At 46.9% G+C, this 23,775-nt stretch overlaps 1 protein-coding gene across 3 annotated transcripts in view; it reads right to left on the bottom strand.

The window, feature by feature from the left end:
• Positions 1-1,242: 1,242 nt before the first annotated feature.
• Positions 1,243-23,775, bottom strand: part of tanc1b (tetratricopeptide repeat, ankyrin repeat and coiled-coil containing 1b) — a 51,252-nt gene continuing 28,719 nt past the window's right edge. The window contains exons 5-27 of one of the 3 annotated variants that reach the window (XM_049727819.1): positions 23,590-23,726; positions 21,269-21,458; positions 19,981-20,307; positions 16,047-16,169; positions 15,681-15,962; positions 15,455-15,609; positions 14,323-14,554; positions 14,024-14,190; positions 12,886-13,493; positions 12,617-12,725; positions 12,405-12,527; positions 10,794-11,030; positions 10,519-10,704; positions 10,235-10,313; positions 7,005-7,138; positions 6,710-6,833; positions 5,974-6,149; positions 5,743-5,875; positions 4,534-4,563; positions 4,317-4,408; positions 3,496-3,642; positions 3,319-3,419; positions 1,243-3,240 (exon numbers count right to left, since the gene is read on the bottom strand). In XM_049727819.1, the coding sequence (XP_049583776.1) occupies positions 2,124-3,240; positions 3,319-3,419; positions 3,496-3,642; positions 4,317-4,408; positions 4,534-4,563; positions 5,743-5,875; positions 5,974-6,149; positions 6,710-6,833; positions 7,005-7,138; positions 10,235-10,313; positions 10,519-10,704; positions 10,794-11,030; positions 12,405-12,527; positions 12,617-12,725; positions 12,886-13,493; positions 14,024-14,190; positions 14,323-14,554; positions 15,455-15,609; positions 15,681-15,962; positions 16,047-16,169; positions 19,981-20,307; positions 21,269-21,458; positions 23,590-23,726 (5,009 nt within the window). In that variant the 3' untranslated portion in view covers positions 1,243-2,123. The remainder of the gene's footprint in view (positions 3,241-3,318; positions 3,420-3,495; positions 3,643-4,316; positions 4,409-4,533; positions 4,564-5,742; positions 5,876-5,973; positions 6,150-6,709; positions 6,834-7,004; positions 7,139-10,234; positions 10,314-10,518; positions 10,705-10,793; positions 11,031-12,404; positions 12,528-12,616; positions 12,726-12,885; positions 13,494-14,023; positions 14,191-14,322; positions 14,555-15,454; positions 15,610-15,680; positions 15,963-16,046; positions 16,170-19,980; positions 20,308-21,268; positions 21,459-23,589; positions 23,727-23,775) is intronic. The other 2 variants (XM_049727820.1, XM_049727821.1) reach the window with 2 other exon arrangements.

The following is a 23,775-nucleotide window of genomic DNA, read 5'->3' as shown; positions in this document are numbered from 1 at the left end:
TCCACACGCAATTGTTGGGGTCAGCGCAGCTCGTGCGCGCCTGGTGGGGGCGTCTTACAATCTGTGCTCTTTTAATATTAAGGAAATGATGCGTGTGTGCTTTAGGGTTTCACCTCCAAGAGGTTTTGTCAGGAAGCAAGCATCCATCCCGACGGCGGTGGAGATGGGACTCGGTGAGTAGGAGAGTGCGGCCGTGTGGCGATGGCGGGATTTAAAAAATGTTTGATCCTGAAATGACAAGCTGAAATTGGAAAGCATAAACATAAGCCGCTTTTATCAATGCTCTGGTTATCCGATGACACGGACACACAATTATGGACGCATTCAAACATCCCGAAATGGACGCCCACACATAAGCACTGGCGCAAACACAAACACGCACACACGCAAGCACCATCTCCTTGCGTGCAGCAAAAATCCGTTCCGGCATTACGAGCCCACAAAGTCCCATCGTCACCTTTTAAGCCAGGCCACAACATGATTGGTGGCTACAAGGTCATTTGAGATGTTAGTGTTGTTGGTCGTCATGACAACCCCTAGTTTAAGTGCGATTACAATGGGAAAAATGATCACCACATCTCAAATCAATGCTTGCATCTTTAGGAAAGAAACGAGCATGTGACAGTCACAAAGCACTTTGACATAGTTCCTCAACACAAAAGCTTGTCTAAATGAAGCTCCTCATCTTACTTCAACATAGTTCCTCGGCACCAAGACGCCAACAAGATGCTGGCAAGGCACAAATTTTGTTTCAATGACGCGCAATAGCTCACTGGTTCCTTTGAGATGGCAGCAAAGCACTACTTTTGTCTAAAATAAACTTAAACTGAACAAGGCACTGATAAAGCAAGCAACATAATTGTCAAAATGAAGCTGCGCAACTCACCTCAACTTGGTTCCAAAGCGGGAGTATGCACGGGCTTCATGGTACGTTCTCTCCTCAGATGGCTTTTTATTCCTGCGAGCGTGAATCCACGGAGAGCTGGATTAGAAACAAGAGAATCAGCCCCGTGACCAATCTGACCTTGCGGACCACATCGATCACCTCAACCAGAGCTCTGAAGGCGGCCATCGGTCGATGGAAGCGGAGCCGGCGACAATCAGCGTGACAGCAGAAGAGCACAGACCTTAAAAATACGACCTCGAGAAAAGTCAACAAGAAATCTCAAAAGACGATTTTTCTTTTAAAAAGTTGGACAATGCGGCGACCTTTTCAAAATTCTTAGTTGATCACACTGCATAGACGTGTTGGTCATCCCTCAGGGGGGTTGGGGAGGGGTCTTTATTTCTCTCCCATGGTTGCCATGGCAGCACAACTCCATAACAATATGCGACCACAATACTGACAAAAAACATGGCACGGTTGAACATCCACGTGAAACTGGAAGGACTAATGTATGGCGGCGTCAAGCGCAAATGTAAGCATGCACTTCATTTAAATGTCTTGCTGGCTGTGCAAAAATAACCATATAAAATATATTGCTCTTACATTGAAGCCATTGGTAAATAAATTAATCTAGACAGCAACAACAAGCAAAGAGCAAAAAGACTTTCCACTCTTGTTAATGCTGATTCGTAACATGTACAAACATATTTCACAAATGTGTGCGTGTCTCTCTGGAGAACATTAAAACGCAATCGGAACAACACTGTGCATACCGATGACCTTCGGGATGAAAAAACGACACGCTGCCCACCAGAAAGTTGGAGATATTTTGGACTTTGGGGGTCCAAGTTGAAGAACTGCCGGAATGGAGTGGGCGGGTGGTGGTATGAACAGTGAGCAAGCGGGAATGGTGAGGGCATGGCCAACTTCTCGATCTTCTCAAAATGTTTGGATACAAAATGCTAATCATTAAAATCAGCGTTTGATTTGTGGCAATTTCAAAGGAGGTCATCCCCTATCGTCCTTTCCTTGCTCACCATGCATACCACCACCCGTACGCTCCGTCCAAAATCCCAAACTTTTTAGTGAGTAGTGTAACAATACAAACTATGAGGAGCAAGCTTGTTGAAACACAGGAATGTCCACTTGAGTATGGTTCCCCCTCCATCAGTGCAAAGCATCCATCTTGTGACAGAAGGTGTGGCGGGCGGGAACATTTGGCACGACTCTCCCGGGACTACACGTTGGACTCGATAAACGATCGCTTTGGCTTGATGGACGTGATGTGCAGGGCTTGGCTGGGGTTGGCCAGGGACTTGGCGTCCTTATAACAGATGAACTTGTCAGAGTACTGGTTGGCGAGCGGCCCGCCATTGTGCAACGGCAGCCTGTGTTGCTCGCGGTAAGCGCCGCTCGCCGCCTTGCCAAAAGCGTCGTCGTCATCCTCCTCCTCGACCGAGTGGTTAATCCAGGCGCGGGTGGCCGGCTGCGGGTTCTGCTGCAAGAAGCGCGCCGTCTTGTCGGTGACGCCCATGAAGGGCCTGGGTTTGTACTCGCCGCCTTGCTGGCCGTGTTTGGACTTGACGTCCGGGCCCACCTTGCCGCCGTCCGACAAGCTGCCGCTGGAGGCCAGGCTGCTGGTGGAGCTGGACACGCGCATGTTCCCCGCGGGCTCGGCGTCCAAATGAGTCGAGGCCGCTTTGGAGGGAAAGGACGCCGCCTCGCCGGCGTGGGTCATGACTGTCAGAGTCACGCGGTTCCCGTACGGCGGCTCGTCGGCGGGCGCCGGGAGCGGTCCGATGTCGATCCCCGGGCCGGGCTTCAGCACGCCCGACATGTGTCGGCTTGGCAAGGGGCTGGAGGGAGCAAACTGGGATTTGGCTCCGTGTGAGCTGGTCTTGACAATTTGGGCCTGCTTAGTGGGTTGCAGAAGCAGACCCGGGGGCTGGTCCCGAGGGTAGCGTTGAGGAGGGAGCCTGCCCGGGTGATGACTGCTGTAGTTCCCCAGCGACCGGCACCGCGTGCGCTCATCTTCCTCATCTTCCTCTTCCTCCTCCTCCTCTTCGGCGCAGCGTCTTTGGCTCCACTCCAGCGACTCTTCCCGGGCGTCATCACGTTCCCGGTCCGAGTCGTGGCCCCCTGCCGCCTGGCCGATGTTGCCGGCACCGCTGCAGGAGGCGGCGGTGGCCCCTCTGTCCGTTCCGCCTTTGGTGGTCTGCGCCCGCTGCATCTGCTTACACTCGTCCTCCACGCGAGCCAGCAGGCGGCGGATCTCCCGGTTGTTGGGACACAGCTTGGCGGCGTCGTGCAAGTCGGCCAGGGCGGCCGCAAATTGTCTGCAAGACAATGTACATCTTTGGCCGTTATGGATCAAGTTTTGGAAGTTTTGGGCGGAAAAACGTTTTTTTTAAAGCGTTTGCTGACTTGTTTACCTGCTGCTCCTTTTCGCTCGCGCACGGGCGTAAAAGGCTTCGTAGGATTTTGGTTTCAGCTCCAGTGCTTTTGTGGCAAACTCCTCAGCCATCCCAAAGTCCTGCGACAAGGACACCGCTCAACATTCATTTAAGCATTTCCAACACTTTGACCAAGTGATCAAAACTCCATCTTACGTTGGTTTTTCTGCGACAGCGCGAGAGATTGAGGTAGAGAGAGACCCGCAGGTCTTTGAAGGCCTTCAGGTCGTCTCCAAAACCCTCCCTGGGAAACTTCCTCAAAGCGTACTGGTACCTCTGAGCCGCCTCCTTCATCTTGCCTTTCTGGAGGGCACATGAAGGCACAAACGCGGCGAGTGAGACCGGGAAGGGGGCTCAGGGCCAAACACTCAAATGCAGGATGGCTTCCAAACTGGCCACACAAATAAGCTCTTAATGAACTGCATGCTAGCTTATGGTGGTTGTCAACTGGGCTTGTTTTCAGCGCTTTGAGGTGAGATGCCTGAGCTTCAAACTTCCCAGCAGTGGCGGAAGCAGCATGGAAGACACGTAGCCGTGCCCGGCAGCTTTGACCTTTCTACGCCAACGCCGTTAAATGTCAAAGCATTGGTGTAGGCTCCCTTTGAGAAAACAGCTGGGACAAGTCCATCCACTCATTCAAAACCTCTATTGATTGTTGACGAAAAGAGAGCGAGTGGTTTGATACGTAAGTCTTGAGTCAACGCAAGCTAGCTTTTGGTATTTCGGGAAAAGAAAAACACAACATTAAAGTATCTATCTATCTATCTATCTATCTATCTATCTATCTATCTATCTATCTATCTATCTATCTATCTATCTATCTATCTATCTATCTATCTATCTATCTATCTATCTATCTATCTATCTTGCAGTTTTGCTGACAAGCTAACTCGTTACTCTCATACTGCCTAACAAACTTCTTCACTAGCAAGCTATCTCGCTAAAGTAACTCTCACTGGCTATCTCACGATATATACCTTGTAAAGCAGGTTCCCCTCCTCCATGAGCTTCTGAAGCAGGATGATGAGGATATCAGGCTTCGAGGTGGCCATGGCCCAAGCGGCATTGCCTACGTAAGAGGAGAGAGGGAGAGCAGGAGAAGACGTTAGGTTGCTCGCGTCGGAGCCGCCGCGGGCGCTCCCTGTATTTGTCGGCAAATGGTCACAGTGAGGTAAAGTTACCTAAAGATTGTACCTGATCGATCGCAAGGAGACGCTCTGTGACCTTAGTTTAGTGCCAGCAGGTTGGAAAGAGTTAGCAGAGGGGAAAAGGGAGAGGTCACGCACATGTCGAAATTCACTTTAAAGCAGTAGTTCTCAAAATGCGGCATGACCAGAACGATGGGCTAAGTTCTTTCATTCGGCCCACCTGAATGTTGCATTCCATTACAATTTTTTTTAATTGGCTAATAAATGTGTTTATTTATGTATTGTTTTTAATCATAACCCTTTCTTAACACTTATTAAATACTTTTATTTATGGAAAATAATAAAAGAACACAAATACACACAAATCTACTTTGAGGAAGGCGGGAGTTGACTTGGTTTTAAAAAGTTTGAGAAGCACTGCTTTGAAGGCTTCCCGCCATGCAAACGCTTTGGCATGCAGAGAGAAAGTTTGAAAGCTGCTCAGTGCAGATAACTCGCAGCGCCAGATAACGTCACGTATGTGGTTAAGGTGAGAAGTCACATTCTAAACTTAGCCCAGCAGAGCATGGACAAACATGTACGACACACACACACACACACACACACACACACACACACACACACACACACACACACACACACAAACACACACAGAGTGAACTGCAAGTGAATGGATGCAGTGTTTTTGCGCAGCATTCCACAAAATTAGTGTGAGCTTATTCTGAGAGCCGTGAGATACTACGCAAACGGCCACTTCTATTGACATTTCTCAGGACCAATTTTGGCAAAAATGCCTCGCACACAATGTTACCCCCCTATTATGAATTATGTTGTTTTTAATTCCAGAGGGAATGTATCCCTTTTTAGGAGAAACCATATTTGGTAACTTTAACTTTGCTAGCTCAACACAAAAAGTGAAATGCGCATGTTCGTCCAAAAAGCAATTTTTTTAAACAATTTTTAAATTCAATGGGTGTTGCCTACAGCGGGTGGAAAATTCTCTGAATAATCAGAAAATACAGAAAATAAGTCAATTATCTGGCCTGGGACTTGGGGGGGGTCAAAGCATATTTCAGGGAGGGGGGTGCAGTGCCCCCACAGCGCCCCCTTTAGCTCCGCGAGTGCTTTCATCATATTATGGTCAACTACAAATAATCTTTCATTATTCACCCTAACTTTATGTAGTAACGACAGAGACAAAAGTAGCAAAATGATAAAACACACAAACAAATGCATTCACACACAAACAACGTACCTAGCTTGGCCCCTTTCTTCAGCAGTGTGACCACCACCGACGTGTTGCGGCAGCCGATGGCTCGGTCCAGAGGCCGCATGCCACTGTAATCCACATGCTCCACCACCGCCCCTCTTTCCACCAAATACTGGACCTAAAGGAGACGCCGCAGAAGTTACGTTAAGAATGACAAGCATTAAGATCAATGCGGTCGCTCCAGTGTCACATGTTTGGAAGAGTACGGCCACGTACAATCTCTGCATCTCCAAAGAAGGCGGCCAGGTCCAGTGGAGTTCGTCCGTTTTTATCGGTGTGGTCGATCACGGCGCCTTTCTCCACTAAAAGCTGCACAACGTTCTTGTGTCCTTTCAAACACGCCCAGCTGAGACCCGTAAGACCCTCCTTGTCCATGGAAGTGAGAGACGCACCTTTGGAAACACAGCAACACTCACAATTAGCACTCAAATATATTTCAAAATCAAATGGCGCTTTAGTTAGCCTGTTTTACATGACGTGTTAGCATTAAGCTAGATGACGTTTGTTTGATCACATACACAACGTGTAATTGCCTTTGTGTTATGTTTAAACTTCAACTGGGAATGGTAATAAACAACTCCTTGCTTGGCTTCCTTTCTGAAGAATTATTCACCATCTGCTGCTTGTTGTGATGTTCGCTGCCACTATTTAGTGCTCGTAAATTTTGACACTGTACTTTCAAAACCTTTTAGTTCCCTCGGAGAGTTGTCGGCTTCTTGAGTGCTTCCAGAAACAGACATTTTGAAAGAGAAGCAGCAGCATTGTGTTTCTATTAGGGCTGCCATAAATATCAATATTGCAATATTATTTTTCCAATATTGTGCAGCTCTTGTTTGTATGCTCCTCAAACATTCGCCAAATTTGAATCTGGGCTGAAAACATCATTGTTCACTACTGCTTATTCGTAAAAAAAAAATCATCCTGGTTTTACTTTGTGTTTTTCGTAGCTCACCTTTGGAGAGCAGAAAGTCGACGGTGCTCAGGTGACCCTCACAGGCCGCCACCATCAGTAATGTCCTGCCCTGCTTGTCGCTGACGTTAATGTCCGCACCGTGCTGCAACAGCAGCTCGGCAATCTAGGAGAGAGCACGGCAGATTAACACGTCACAATCCTCCTCGTCCCCATTTTACTACAACAAAATGAATGAATGCCGTGAAGAAGGTTATTAAAGGCACGGCGCTCCGGACAACATCACGGAGGTGAGAATTGATGGTTGCCGTGGAAACGGAGGCCACGTCGGTCTCACCTGCCAGTGGCCCTGTCTGACGGCGCAGAATAGCGGAGACACCCCCCGCCGGTTGACCTGCTGCACCGTCACTCCCCTCTCTAGCAGAAAGCCGCATACCTCCATCTTGCCTCGGCCGGCGGCTGCCGTCAACGCTGAGGTGCAGACAGAGGACACGGCACGCGTTACTTGGCAGGTTCAAAGGCGCAAATGTGTAAACGTGTCCTGAATTCACATCGTTCAAAAGTTACTTTGTTGTTTGGTTTGATGTAATGGAGCCCAATTTAAACAGCAGTTGTCACATATGGCCATAATTTAAGAAGATGAAAGGACCAAATGGGAAGTTTCAACAACACACATACACACTAGCAGATGGTTGCTGTATGTACGGGGGGAGGAACAAAATGGGGTAATGGACAGCGGAGAATATGACACAGCTAAATATCAGCTAGTATGAGAATCCACCAAATTAACTGCGAAACTAATAGTTACGGTGTGAGCTTAATAACGAAAAAAGACCAAACTGACCACCAGGCGGCAGTACATGGTCATACCCCACAGATTTAACGCTAAAGCGTAAAACGATAAAAGTTGAAGGTCACATATTAACTCCAGGATAAAGAATATATGCCATTGTGTATTGTTCCATTTTCCCTCTACATGTGTTGCTGCATTGTTTGTGTTCAATGTTTAGCATTATAACACCGAAACACAAATGCTACTCATTAGCTTGTCAATGGCGCATTTGGGTACTCCCTGGCCCAGATGCGCTATCAGTCTTTCAAGTGTATTGTTGAGCCTTAATACTTGACTGAACACAGCTTTCTGTGCTCAGAGCCAAGAAGAGCAGCATGTTCTGCTCAACACATGAATATCTTCACACTCAACAATGACCGAGCGGCTCGGGATCGGCGCCGTCTGCAACTGGGACCGTCGCATTTTTTTTACAATTTTTTTAAAATGTCTTGAATAGGACATGACTAATGAATCGCTCAGGTGCTACAACAATCAAAACTGGGATATTAGTGACCGACTAACGAAGCCCTTCTTGGCAAAGAGGTTCTGAACCACAAGTGAAGAAAAGTAAAAGTGATTGCTTTCCCCAGCCAGAATCCCATTACCATCAAATTGAGCCAGCCAGAGCCTGAACTCATCACAGGTAAATAACCTGCAAGATTAACTGACAATCTCAATCATGCAAACACTCTGTTGCCTCAACGGCTTACAATGGCGCCAATGGCTGTGATTTTCGAAAAACCTTTTCATCGCCGGGATGAATTAAATAAGCAGATTTCACGGAAAACACGCAAAGTCTCTTTATCCGCTGGCAACCGTAAACAAAACAAAGACAATATTAGAAATATTCGCTGCAGTTTTCTTTGAAGCAATTCTACGCAGTGTGCTAAGAAAGACGACGGCAGGGAGGCGAACGGCCTCACTTTGCATAACGACGAAGCATCCTTAGAGGAAGCTTTAAAAAAAAAAAAAAGGAATCGGGCACAGACGTGCAATCCAATCATCCTCTCCTGAACAATAGGAGACACACCAGACCTATTTGCATGGAGATGAAAGGAGCGTTTCATTTTAAACAGGTGATACACGTCGTATGGTGGCCACTCTAATGGCATCCAATATGAGCTCTTTTCAGTCTAAGCAATAATGTTCAGTTTTGATGGCATCAGCGAGGTTCTACAGTAGCAGTGTATTCATTATCGTGGTTTGCAGTAAACATTGCGGAACTGAGTCATGAACTGTTATGATGATGTCGTTAAATAAGGAAAATATTTACCACTAAGTATTATTATCTACCACACTGGAATTGAATGTCGGTGGATTACGCAGGCACGGGAACATAAATGTCCATCGAGAATACGTTCCAGACAAGTAGTAAATAGACCCAATATTAACTATAATTATCTGCTGGATATCATGTTTGTTTTTTTGTTATCGCTTGTGCAACGATGTCATTCAAGTCACACAAAAATAAGTTCTAAGTAGCAACTGTTGTAGGTAGCAAATATTTTTAGAATTTAATATAAGGTATTGATTATGCCAATGTTGGGATAAAAATATAATTTGGCATTATTTAATATGATAATGCGTACATGGTCATGTTCAACTGTAGTAGTCTGTGTGACTTTAAGTGTGTATGGCTTTAAAAGGCGGGGTTTGACTTGGTGAGTGATGTGGGTGTCAGTGAATGAGAGTGTAGAGTTGGCTGGCTGTTAATTGGCTACATTTCCTGTTTTCTCCAGATTATTTCTTCCTCACAGGCAGCCATTTACATGCAGTGATGCTTGTGTCTGCGATATCAGTTTGTGTAGAAAACCAAGCGAGACATACTCTGAAAATATAGCTACACTACAGTATGTACACTTTTTATGTCTCTCTGAGTGGTAATCATCACTGGTGTAAGCAACGAAAGCGTAACAAGAGGATGATTTCATATGACCTTCAACCTGCAATACTCCAAGCAATATGAAGTTTCAGTCCCTGCTGGGCTACGACGCGGTGGCAGCCTATTTTCCACAAATACAGATGGGCTCCCGGTGGTTTCTAAATAAGGTCCTGGTGGCAAGGGGGATATCAGAGATTGTGGTCATCGCAAGGACGTGAGAGTCACTTTGCCTCAGACCTGCAATTTCACTTGGGGTGCAACGGATGCGATTTAGCATCCGCTGAGCGAGCAGAGCGCAAGTGCGAGACTGTGGCTGGAAGTGGCTCCACCGACGTCTGTGGCTATTGAGAGCGGGAAATGGCAGTGTGGACAGACTCTCCAGACAGGATGAGCCAACGTTTGAACATTCAGAATAAACTAAGACATTGGATCCTAAGGACAAAAATGGAAGAACACAGTTGTCTTATCTCACTCTATCTTATCTCTATTGTCAGCCTACAAAACCAGCTCCAACAACTTTGTGGAGCAGATGGAGGAGTGCTTGAAAATATCTGAAGTGTTATTGGCTTCCAAGTAAACAGCACCAAGAGGAGTAATTCAGGGGAACCATTCCTCCGACTCAGAGGAAATGCTGCGTTAACCAACCTCCAAGTAGAAACCCACATGACCACAACAGCAAATGCTTTTACCAGAAAGAACACGACAAGAACGCGGCGGGGCTTTAAAAATGCACACACACACTCACACACACATTTGGCTTGAGACCTTCCGCTCGCAAGAGAGGAGCAGAATGATAAAATGTGGGCTTGTGATTAAATGAAGCATGTAATGTAAAAAATGGATGACAACATACCTGTCTCCCCCCACAGAGTGTCATGGCTATCAATTTGCACGGCGTACTCATTATTCACCGCCAGCAAGCTGCTCACAACCTGCCAGGAAGAAACTTTGATAAATGGCCTCGTCTTTCAGCATAAGAGATCAAATAAACCACCAGGACGCTATGCTAATTTGGTGGGAAAATAACGAGCCATGGGAACCAACAAAACAACACAGCCTCTTCTCAGATTGGATTTGTAGTTTTTGGGGAGGGACGTGTTTAGGAAGAGAAGGATCACGTGGAGCTAAAAAGCAGACCTGAGTATGGCCCATGCTGGCCGCTCCTATCAAAGCTTGCTGCAGGGCTCGGCTCTTCAAAGCGCAGTCCTGCTGCTGCCCCTCGGCGCTCCATTCCATCTCCAGCAGGTAGTGGATGATATCGGGATGCCCTCGGAGAGCGGCGTGCACGAGAGCGCACTGGCCGCTCTTATCTGTATGCTCGACCTGGTGAACAACACTTTTGTTAGCTGCGTTGCTTCTTGACGGCGGTTCATCGATTGGGGATTGGTTCGAGAAGCTAATCATCCGCTCACCCTGGACCCCCGCTTGCAGAGCATCACGACCAGATTCAAGTGCCCTGCAGCGGCCGAGTAGCAGAGGGGGTTCATCCCGGTTTCCGACACTACCTCTACGCTGGCGCCGAACTCCAGCAGCAAGGAGGCGATTTCCAGATGACCCAGGTGGCACTGGACGCAGATGACTGGCGCGTTGTTCAGAACCTCAGTGCGGTAATTGACGTTGGCTCCTCCCAGCATTAGCAGACGGCTCACCTGAAGTGCCACACAGACAAGTTGATGTGTAAATTTAAGATGTAGAACGCAAGAAACAAAATAGCGGGCTGCATAAAAGAATGCGGAGGGTCAGATCAGGGCCCCGAGCCTCAACTTTGACACCACTGCTCTAAATTGCTCACGGTTGCTTATTTATGGTTGCCATGTTTGTCCAGAGTCAGCCGGGAGACAGGCTGCGGCTCGCCCGCAACCTTAATGAGGGCAAACGCTATCGAAAATGGATGCGCGATCAATATATGCAGAGACCCGCTGCATGTTTTTCCAGCCCCGTCGCCATGACAACAAACGGCAGCTTCAAACTTGTCTTTTGAAAGAATTTGATCAAGTATTAGAGTTCACACCTCACTATTTTGATATTCAAGTCCAATCTTTTAGCGACGTTATCTTCGCCTGAACTCAAAGGGCAGACATTGCGCTGAAGCAAATAGAGAGTTTTCCGCTCTCCGGAGACGAGGCAAATCAATAACCCGCCACGTATGGCACAACAAAGGCACAGGGGCCTTGCGAGTATTCCGAGGACAGAATATGAAATAGTGTTAATTTGTTGCTTGTGAATAGATTTAGCGCGACGGAGGACAGAACAAGGTCACTCTTGTAAATGTTCCGCGTAATAACTCGCAAATGTATATGGGGGATGGCAACAAGTGGAACGGCAACGACGGCGACGAGCCGGAGAACAAGACAACTTCTTTAGCCACGAGCCAGAAAGCATCAATCACAGATAATGGCCTTTCTTGACGATGCTAATGACTGTCTCCTTTCCCTTACAAATAAAAGAGGGAGTCTGAATCATCGGAATCAAATTGAAACATTACAGTCCGCATTGCTATTCCTCTTCACCGATATACAATGAGCATAAGGCGTGACACAAAAATGCAAATGGTTCTACACTTGAATGGATTGGGTGGCCGGCATCAGCGATTAGATGTGTGTCATTGGGCGACATAAATTACAGACAAAATAGAAAACAGAGAGAGAGAGAGAGAGAGGTCATGCAACAAAGTTTCACAGGTCAAATAGCTTACATGCTACACGAGTAAACTTTCCAACTAGCGTGACCTGTTTTACGGTGTAACTAATCCAGCAGATGTCCTTTGGCACTGAAGCCACGGGAGTCACGAGGCCCCCGCGTCCTCAACTGCGGCGCCAACGGTTTCGGGTGGAAGCTTTATGAAGCGAGAATGTACGTTTGACCTTCGTGCGTGGACATTTTCTCACGGCGAATGTTTTTCCAGCCTACTTTGGAGTCATCGTGTTTCGTAACTTTCTGCTCGTCGCCGTTAGCCGAGCGTGTTAGCGGCGTCTAAATTGCTTCATACGCAGTCGATTTATCAGGGGACCTCTGCCTTTCACCTTCACGTTGGGGGTGTAGAGGTTTCTCAGAGAGGCCAACGCTGCGGAGAGGCCGTCGGCGCTGCAGCTGATCCACAAGGCCTGCAGCACGCTGGACGACATGCCTGTTTTCTTGCTCAGCCCCTGAGACACAAATGGACAGAGACGGAACTGAAGCGCTTCGCAGTCATAACGGAGGAGCCCGAAAAAGTTTCACAGGTTTATTTTCTTACCTTGAAGATGTGCGCCTTGAGAATGTGGTGTCCCAATTCCATGGTCTGCTGCCGATTCAGCTTCCCTTCTTGGCGGGACAGCATGAATGCGATGAGCGCGTGACCAGTCCTGCGCGACAGACACAATAAGGCCAGTGTTTCGCAAGTTGCAGTGCGCCAAAGCACCTCTTTTACATGAAGGTTGACTTTTATCCAAATTTTCAAGATGTTTCAGTTTTTGGTTTGTGTGGCAAATAAAAACTGGAGGTCCATAAAATCAAAGGACTAACCTCGGGTCGCAGAGAAAGTCAGTGCTCTCGCCATCCGCCCTCCACACGAGCCACTCTCTGAAGGACGGGTGGCAAAACATTCGCGTCTTGTCACGGCGTCTGATGAGGAAGCCCGACAGCAGGTCCATGCGCTGCTGGAAGTCCTCCCAGGGCAGCTCCCCTCGGACGTCGCCAGCGTTGATGGCGTGGAAGAGCTGCTCGTCCGTCATGGGGTGCAGCGAGGCCAGCGCCACATTGAGGATGGGCAGCGAGCGCTCAAAGGCCGAGTTGCTCATGAACTTCATGTTGCACTGCAGCTGGTAGAGCTCGGCCAGCGAGACGGGCACCACCTTGTAGCTGGAGCTCTTGATCACCAGGTGGCCCCTCTCAAACAGATCCAGGGTGAGTTTGAGGTACAGGTAGGAGCCCTGACTGCGGGAAACCAGGTGGCCGCTCAGCTTTCCCACCGTCGGCGGCTCGGCTTTGCCGTTCAGGCTGATGTTGTTCATGATGTCCTTGCTGCCACCGACGCGGTACTGGATGTACGCGTTGAGGTCGTTGCTTATCTCGTTATTGTCCGAAAAGTCGTCCAGAGAGATCTTGGCAAAAGGCAGGAGTCCCGTGATCTCCTATGGAACATGCAGGTATTAAAAGGAAATGAAAATCATTAAACAGAGGATTCCTCCATGAGCCACTTTTTTATTTTCACCACCAAAAATAAGATTTTTTTTGTATACTATATCGCCAACAGGAAAAATTTGGAGCAGGTCGAGGCTGACGTCTCCAAAACTGGTTCCAAACAAACAAAAGGACAAAGCTACGGCGATGAAAACAAAACCTCCTTAGCGAAAGTAATTGACTATTTTCCTGTAGTTCAATTCTTTTCAGCGTGACCAAACAGAAACAGACTTTGGAGCAGAAAAATCCTAAGGCTATATGGAACGAGTCAGACCTTTCTTTCTTTGCGCGTGATAATAAATATCAGCGGAGCAAACATGCCGAGCCTCGGGGTTCGAGCAGACACTGGTGACTGGATGAAGTAGGAATCCATCGAGAATACTTTTTTTTTTTTTTAGGCGAGAGTACAAGTACTTACATTTGAGTAATACCATCTACTGATACTCTAATGCATTCACCGTACTAATCAGTTGTTCCTTACCAGCAAGCTGACACGGACAGTGACCACCAGTTTAAGCCACGGAGGGAACTTGGTTATGATCTTTGTAATGAAGGAGGCGATCGTGTCTCCATAATCGGGTTTATGGAATTCGGCTTCGTTCAGTCCGTCTATCAAAATGATGAGATTCTCCTCTGGAATCTTCCGCTCTGGAAATGCAAAGATTGAGGAGAGTCAGATGTGCAGTCAGGTTTATTTAAATGACAGCCGTGATGTCACTAACAAAATGGCACATTACATACATCAAAAAATAAAAATAAAATAACACGAGCCGGTTTTACCTTTCCGAAGGTTGGTCAGAGGCTCAAGGACGCCTCGTCGGAAAGCCGCCATGGGATCCTGGACGCAGGAGCGCAGACTCAGCATGCTCTGGAGGTGGGGCTCTTTCAGCAAGAGTTCCCGATACGAATTGAGTTGGTGCGCTCGGCACAACAGGGCGGCGATGCTGTGCACGAACTCCGGCACCAAACAGGTGTATGTGTTGTCTGCTTGACAGTAATGATAGGCCACCACCTGGAGCGCAACGAGATGTCAAATGGAAGGCGTCCAAAATTGCCATCAGACACATGACAAATCCGTCTCAATCTGGGTTAGTGAGCAAGATAATCAAAGACGTTGTTTAGACAGCATGACGTGAAGAAAATGAAACATAGAAAAGTCCTGATGAAGACAGAAAAAAAAAAAAAAGTTTTGCTTTTCTATTTGTGTCCTAACATGGCTTTGCTCTAAACATTATTACCACAGTTGATCGCAATTCTTTCATCACGGGAGTAGTCTTCTGAAACCAATCTGAAGTAGGGAAAAATATTTGTCCAACTATCACAGAGCGCCTGATTAGGAAACTGCAATGTGCTTAATCACCTCAAATAAACTAAAAAAAAAAAAAGAAGAAATCCAAAGTGGACCTCTGAGGAAGGAGGTAGAATTGGTAAAGGAAGGGAGATGCCCGCGGGGGAGCATAACACTGTCCTAATTATACTCCAACCTGGAGGAGCTGACACACTTTCAGGGTCAGCAGGTGGAGGTGTGTGGGGGGGGGTGGAACCTAAACCAGCTTCTACAATAGTCGCAAACAAGCAACCCTAACCCAAAACCTTTGTTGATATTTTTGTGTGATTTGAACAGATTAATTGGCTTGACATGATGAGAAAATAATATCAACCAAATGATAGTCTGTAACCTCCCCCCCCAAAAAAAAGAGTACATGTGAGCGGGCTTCAGACAGTCGGCTTTTCACGGTGCCCTGGGGCACCTTGACAATAAAGCAGCTCGCTGTTGTGTCTTGAAGACCAGCACCTCATTCTGGCTCTAACAAATGATCCCAATAACAACATGTTCCTCCAGGCCTGGCCACCTAGTTGTGCCTTGAACCCGTTTGACCCCCAGCCTCGCGCTACTTGAGCGAAGATGTACCTTTGCAGCCAGCCGTTTGACAGCCTCCTCCCTTCGGCGCTGCATTTCTGGCGTTCCCGGACAGCTATTGGTCCTCAATGTATTCGCCGCACTCGAGGGGGGAGTGGGCTGTGGGGGCTGGCTGAGGGGAAGTTCCGGGCTTGACCCAACAGCACCTTACAATTGACAAAAACGGCCCTCTTGATTGCTGTTTTAACTTTGCCGACTATTTGTTGCCGTTTCTTACTTTTGGGAGAGGCGCCGGGACTGTTGGACGCAATCTGCCGCATGCGTCCGCCATGGCAGCTGAGCGCCACCATCCGGGAAATGATGGCCGTTTTCCCGTAACCCACGTTTCCCACGATCACAGCGCCGTGGCTCTCGGCGGACTCGCCGTCCTTCAAGACGTCTTCCAGTTTCTGGAAGAGCCAATCTCGGCCCACGAACACCGAATCCATGGTGATGCTGGGCACTTCGAACAACAGAGGCTTGAGCATGATGTCCGCCGGTTTGTACGGGGAGAAACGACCTGGTTGGGCACAAAATAGACGGCATTCATTTTCCATTACCTGGAGAGGTTCCAAGATGATATAAATTATTTTTTTTTAGTCACCTTTGGCGTCCTGAGGTGGCCTCCCTCCCGTATTGTGCCAGGGAAGGCGAATGGACGTCCGCAACGGTGTGTTGCGCTGTTCATCGAGATAGCTCAGGTCTTCCAGTTTGGTGGAGCTGGTTGCTATCCATAAACAAGAAAAGAAAAAGACAGTGAAGAAAACACTCGGGTGCATCTTGATTTGGTTGTAAAGCGCAAAATAGAGACAAAGAATCCAGACCGTGGTTTTATAGCACATTTGGTGTCTCCACATGGAGATGAGGAGGTGAACGCATACCATTAAAATACAAGTCAACCGACTTGGCAGTATTCCCAAGTCACACCTTAAAAGTCTTTTGTCAACAGCAGACTCGACAATCGGAAGCTTTCTAAAATGAATTTGTCTGCTGCTGCTATCACGTCTGTCATTAGAATACTCTGCAAAATGAGATTTTGATAATTTTGTAAATCAACAGCCCCAGAAAAGACTCAAATGCAGTCAGCGCCCTTGTAAACTGATTGACGAAAAAAGAAAAGATTTAAAATTTAAAAAAATCATCTGCCCGGAAACCTTGCCGGAGGCCAACACACAAAATAGAACATAACCACGCCATGTTTCACTCTCTGTTTTAGTGTTTTGTCTAATTATAAGCATGTTGAAACATTTGACCTCATACATCCTTCCCGTTATCATGTCCATGTAATGCACATTAAGTTTAGACCCACTCAAATTGATGTCCCGAAAGTACAAATTTACTCTGGCGTTGGGTCTGCGTGACGAATGGTTGAGATTTTAATTCAGCTCTTCCTGTGTGCACGCGTTTGTGGAATCTGGTTTTGGATTGGCTGTGTTTTTAGAATCAGCGTTAGCTAGTCAACTCCATATTGTATCGCACAAGTTAGCTTAGCGGCTAACAATCACAAAGCAGTTAGACAATTTTTTTTAATTTTTTTTTGGGTGAGGGAGAACTTTTTGGTCACTGTGCAAAGCGAGCTTCTTGTTTGGGAAAAATAAATAAAAAATAAAATACAGCTCTATAAATCCCCGTCTCAACATTGACCTTTCCTTTCTCAGCTTCTCTTTGCTCACAAACCGAGGTTATATTACCTTTACCCAATATACGAGTGCGGAGGGAAATCATTTCCCGCGAGCCGCAGAAATGTTGCGGATGACTGCTAAACAGCCAGATACTCTCGCTCGGCACATTGCGCCGACACCATATGTAAATCAAACCACAATCAGACTGTTCCAAACACTGAGTCATCATTCAGATGACTGTCAGCGTAATACTCTGGGAAATTTATTTCAAGCATTACGGCTCCCAAATTAAATATAAGGTCGCGGAACTAACATCCGCAGGTGAGTTACATTAATGTATACATGAATATCCCAAGGTCTGCTTTTCTTTGCTGAATAACGTGATCGGCATGGTAATGGGTAGAATCAAATCCTTTTTTTGGCCTTTACGTGAGTGAACTGCAGCGCTAAGTTAAATCTCTGGAGAGGGGGCGCCCGGTGGATGAGCTCACTGAGGCCACAAAAGCAATTGTCGTGCCCCAGTGCCCTCCGTGCAGGCGCAGGGACGGCATTCAGCTGCTGAGCGGAAGGTGATTTTCTTGATTTTGGAATGGTGAAGATAAAATTTCACCTTCACTGTGAGATGTTTTCTTTTCCTCCACTTGCTTCTTTTTTTTGGATCGATAACATCTCATCAATGTTTTGTAGTCAATCGGGCTTAACTAGTCTCAATGTGTGACATACAGATGGCAAGAATTTGTGGAGAAATGACATTTCATCAGACGTCATGGTGACCTATTTATTTATACCGTCTTTTCTCGTCTCAGTCGATTTGTGACAACGGCAATTCATCACAACACACTTCGGATGAAGAAAGACCTCGCTCCGTCTTCCAACAAGGTGACACCGTTTGAAATGACAACATTCCCGGTTTCAGCCAAATTAAAAGACTTGAGTCATGCTTGAGCAGCTTGAGACCATTATGGCGCCATGTCCTTAAAGATATCAGGTGAAGATGACTTCAGCCCTTCTAATAAAACACATATGGAGGCCGTGATCCAAATGTTGTTACACACGCTTACAAAGCATCGGTGGCCTTGTTTGTCAATAAATCCGCACACAAAGACGAGACGCGATTCGAGCTTGGACAATGTGAACGAGAGAAGACCTTGGAAAGGAAGAAAAAGCAAAAAAAAAAGAAGGGCGCTGTAGCTCATCCGGAGCAAGACCGCAAAGCTGTCCTGAATGGCCGAACGCCACAAATGATGAAGTGGAATGCCATTCCACAACGACAAGCAGCTGACACTTAAATGTGGGATTCCAGTGGCAACAAAACAATACGGCTCTTTGGCGCTCTAATCCCTTTAAAATGTGTAATTCGAAGTACCCAAGGTATAATTACGGGGTCGGTCAACGGAGAATCTAGGACAGGAACTTCGATAAAGGTCAGCAATGTAGAACAAAAAACCCAGAGTGGCTATTTTTACAGATTGTTCTTCTCAGACAGATAATCTCATGGAGAAAATAGGTGCTGCCGGGCAGGAGGTGAGATATGAGGATTGAGACCCGAGACTACAGGTGCTGGCACTTAGCGAGTTGAAATTAAAGTCTTTCATCATGCGATGAAACTGTCTGTAAAAAAAAAAAAAAAATACTCTCAAGAACTGGCAACATCCTAGAACCGTCATCCATGACGTCAGATAAATTCTAAGCAGATGTGTAGATTAAAAAAAAAAAATCAAAATACACACTTCTTAAAATTTTCTGCTTAAAAGTGGACATTTTGCTAGCATGGAAAATTCCATACCAAGAGCCCAGTGCGTTCGGATAACAACTATTCTATATGAACTCCAAATTTTCCCAAGCGAACTGAATACAGCCAATAGTAATTGAGCAGAAATGAAGTCGTCTTCCCATGTCCTTGATTTCCTCCCTGAGGGCTTTCGTCGCACATTGGAGGTGTGAATTGTGAAGGTACCCCAGAGGGCAATGCTGCATAACTATGACATCAGCCCATAAACTCTCTATACACACACACACAAAGCGAGACAAGACGCACACAGCCCACACGCAAGAACCGTCAGATGTTTCCTGGCCTGCTCGCTTGTATGCGTCGGCGCCATTCCTATTAATGTCAAGGAGACATGTAAAAAGGTTGACGAGTGGAGTTCAAGGACAACCTCATAATTGCAAGGCGGGCACAGCTTCAAGTATGGAAGATGAGATACGGAAAAGGTTCTGTTTACAGCATTTCCAGGAATTATTTTCCGGTCGAACTTTTCACTGCTGTCCGCCGTCATATGAGGCACGTGCGGCCAGTTCTTGTTGTGGATGAAGATGACCAGTGTAAAGACACAGACTCGCGTGCGCCATTTTAATAATTCACTCATTTAAAGAATCAAACAATGATCCAATTTTCAGCAAAGAACATCTTCTCAGAGGGTGGGCCAATGCTCTGCTCTCTTTTGAGCTAAGCTAAGATAAAGCATCACCGCCTGCCATGACTAGATCTCTACGGGCGCCTGACCTCCATACATAAGTGTGTGTGTGTGGGAGGGGGGGGGGGGGGGGGGGGGGGGGGGGGGGATAGAGTGAGCTGAAGAAAAACAAGGTAGAGAGAAGCTGGAGGAGAAACCACTGGTGAATGAAGACGGGCGAGGGGGGTTAGCGGGGAATATCAACTGTCACAGCTGTGTGGATACGGCGCACTGGGCCATAAAAGGGACGTTCCGAGGCAGGAATGCAGAACGGATCGGTCGCAAGCCACTTAAGAAACAGCACGCCAGAGATGCAAAATCTTTCTAGCGCACCACCCCGACTGGTTCCGTACCAGAACCTCGTCGTCGACTTAACATCTGCAGGTCTGCGTTTTGTGTGTTTGCTCACAAAATCAATTTGACGGTGGCTCCAAAGTAGAAGAGCAAAATCGAGTTTTACCTGCTACGGAGTTGGGCCTGGGCATCATCAGAAGAGAAGAGGTTTGTTGAGCGTATTGATTTGGTCCGTCAGACGCCTGGCAGGACGCTGGCGGAGGTCCTATGGCCGCTGCCGCCGCGTTGCCGTACTGCTGGTCCGTCTTGGCGGCGCTATCGGCCGGGGTGGCCGAAGCGCTGTTGGAGTCTTCCTCCTCCACAGGAGAGCAGGTGTCGGCCCGCATGGTCTGCGCCAGGCCATGGCGAGCGTTGCCTCTCAGGCTGCCGTCCTTGCTCCACTCCAGGCTGGAGCCGCTGCGGTCGTCATTTTCCGAGGAACTGGTGATGGTGGCTGAAACGTTAACAAGATGGTGAATTGGATTTCAAATTGGTTTCTTTGGCTTTCGAATCGGCAATGTTTTCTTATGTTTGGAGCAGATTGTTCTGTTGAGTCCAGACGGGTCATGAGAAGAAATCCTTTAATCTTCAAAGGCCAGCGCAGCCTTCCTATCCAAACTTCTGACTTACCCGATGAAAGTCTCATGACAATGTGACGAATCATCGGGTTCATCTTCTGTCATCCGAAACCAATCAATAGTTTCGTTGTGTCGAGATGTTTGCGCACCGATTGTAAAAGTCCAGCTTGAGTTGTCTGAATAAGAAAACTGACCCAAACTATATTTTAAAGTTTGCGTAATTCCATCAAGCGGCTTTAACGTCGCAAAGTCGGATTAATGCGCTTTAGAAATTCAGAGTCTGAGTCAAACATCAAAAGGGTAAGGAGCGCTAATCGCATGAATCAAGAATCGGACGCCTGGAAACAACCCACCTTTGTTTTGGTTTGCCATATTTCGTTCACCTTATGGAGCTGGAAGGATGTTGTTGAGAAATGTCATATAAAAATCCTCTCACATGAATTCCCCCCCTCCCCACCCCTGGAAAAAAAAAAATGAAGAAGCTCCATGCGCAGCAAATATAAATGTTAGCTGACAGCACGTCTCCTCCTGGCCAGTCGCCATGACTTGTGTGCATTCCGTGGCAGGCTCCATAAATTATTTATCGGCCTGCTACGAATCGCTCTGGGGAGACGGGTTGACGGACTCATGCTAATTGTGCTCTTTGAAGACTGTCGACGCTGCAGTCTCCAAAATCCAAATTGTCATACGGCTTGGGGCTGCTCGCTCTACCCGAGCGTCGCTTTTGTCCACTGAGCTTCGTAAGGTTGCTAATAGGCATCGCGGTCATGTGGACTGAAAGTTTGCAGGTGATTTCACCACTTTAGCAGAAAGAAATACGAGCGAAAGGCTTCTCACCTATGATTCCGCTGTCCTTACTCTCGAGGGTGGAGCTCGGGCTAGTGATGGTCCCGCACGGGCTGGCGCGGCAGAGCAGGGCTCGGCCGGTGGTGCTGTTGAGCGTGGAACACGGGCTGTCTGTGCAGGGCGAGGTGGTGCTGCTGGTCAGCGTGGAACAGGGGCTGATACCGTGGTTGGTTGCAGAGCGCTGGGGAGGAGGCAAAGTTCAACCAAGATGGTGAATGGAGATGGGGAAAGAGGAACTGCAGCATTAATAAAAGAAATTATAAAAAAAAAAAAAAAAAAACACCTTAGCATGCAGCTTTGAGAGCACAACTAACACTCGCTGAATATATGCAGGCCGATGCAGCAGTGGCGGGTGCAGCGTGATTTGCTGCAGAAGAAAATGAATACAGCAGCACTTATATATTCCTGCGCTGGAGAGATGATGCCGATATTTTTACGACGTGTGAAAAAAGTCCAGCTGTTAAAAGAAAGAAAAGCTGCCCGGGCTTCACTCGTACAGAATCAACCAAACTGTGCTTAAGTGCTTCCATTAATGTAAAACTGCTGTTCCTATTTGGATGAAAAAAAATACTTCTAGGTGGTATATCAGTCAAATTTAAAATCAATATATAAGTACTGCAGATGCAAAAAAAAATTATCAAAAAACCTTCACATTGCTATCAAAACTGAAGGAAGTTAACAATTTGGTGGAGATCTGTTACAACCATAGAAAATCTGAACATGATACTAATAAAACCTTGAGATGAGAGAACATCTCTTAAACAGATCTTAAAGCACCCACCCAGCCCAAGTTCCACTGGTGGGAAACAATAATATAAAAAACAATCAAGGTTTTGGTGAGGCATTCCACAGCTGCTATTAAGCGCTGTCAATCAAAGCCCAATTTGGAAGCTGAATTGAGGACATGATGAAAGCGGAATGATAATAATGTTGAATAATAACGTTCATTACTGACTGAGATCATGCGAGAGCAACGCACAAAAGCTCGACAAAGGCTGACACATTTGTGCGCCGGGCTGAACCAAAAAACAGCCCCGCGAGAAGGCAACGTGTTTAGAAAAATATCCTCTTTGTAGTCGAAATGGCGCGCTGCCCGGGCGGGCCACTGTGCTTGTGTGACAAGCATACGGCAGCTGCAAGACAAGAAGAACAATCCCAATGTGTGCGGGTTATCCGGTTCAACCGTCGCCTTAGACAAGAATTCCAAATGCACACAAAACACCACCGGATGCTTGAGGAGAGCGTCCTAGCCACAAATATGGTTTGTATTGCGCAACATTCTGTGGCCGTCTGTGCATTTTCTATAGTGCTCGTCCTTAGAAGGGTCACGGGTGACTTTGGGCAAGAGGAGACCGACCACAGCCTAGCATGTATTCTTTATCCTCTGTGAAGAATGACGTCACGATTTCTGTGCAGTATGTCCGTCCATATTATACTGCCCACATGTGGCCAAGGCACACATCAGGAGGAGCGCTTCAATTTCCATTTAATTGAAGCAAAAAAATGTGTCAACTGTTGAATTCTTTACATTCCATTCAGTTACAATACTTTTTATAGGACATTATTACATTATCACAGAGAGTTATTTTTGGTTGTATCTCAAGTTACCATTTAAAAACTTTCTGACACTCCCTGTGCTGGATACACTCTCAGTAGTTGTTTGGACTTTTTTTTTTTTATAGTTCACCACAAATAATCTGTTTGTTTAAAAAAATCCAAATTACTGTCAACTCTTGGGTTTCCCCCCAAAATACGCATAAATTTAATCCATGACTATTTCCTGCTTGAAACATTGTCTGCAGGGTTGATAAAGACAGCAAACAGCTAGTATCATGCTGGACTATTGCTTCTCACACAAGTCTCAATTAGCGAAGCCAAGCAAACTGAAGCTCATGACCACCAACGTCACTCTATTTCTGGAACCGGGGCTCAGACAATGTTGTTACATACTCAAGAGCCCCTGGGACAGCACTCAAGTTACTGACACACACACTAAAAAGGCTGCTGGTGGAATCAAGCTATATGCAGAAATCTCAAACATTTGTTTGCCAGAGCGGCGAAAAGTCAAGAGAAGGCACTTACTACATTCCCATCCAAAGATAACACAAAGCGGGGTTAAAAGGAATGAAGAGACAGCAACAATAAAAAAACTAAATCCTCTGAAAACACTGCCACAAGTCCTCTCGCCTCCTCTGCCATCCACTTTCTCACTCGCTCGCTCTCCACGTTCTATCTATCTCTGCGCTGCAGCCCGCAGCGGGCGCAGCTGCAGCTGGAACTAGCAGGGGAGGAGTTGGAGGCAAACGAAATACCTTCTTTTCATTCTTGTCATCCATAGGTATGCGCGCCGAACCCGGGATGCCTTCTCCCAGTAAGAAGCCCAGCCTTGTCATCAGTTCCTGGGTGGCGGGGGAGGAGGAGGAGCTTGGCGGTTTCTCCGCTTGCCGCTCTAGAGGACGACGGGTGAGAGAGAGAAAGAGAGAGAGAGACATTCGATG

Source organism: Syngnathus scovelli, chromosome 8 (assembly GCF_024217435.2).
Source record: "Syngnathus scovelli strain Florida chromosome 8, RoL_Ssco_1.2, whole genome shotgun sequence".
NCBI classification, from domain to species: domain Eukaryota; kingdom Metazoa; phylum Chordata; class Actinopteri; order Syngnathiformes; family Syngnathidae; genus Syngnathus; species Syngnathus scovelli.
The sequence above is the reverse complement of the archived record's forward strand: the minus strand, read 5'-3'. Positions and strand labels throughout refer to the sequence as shown.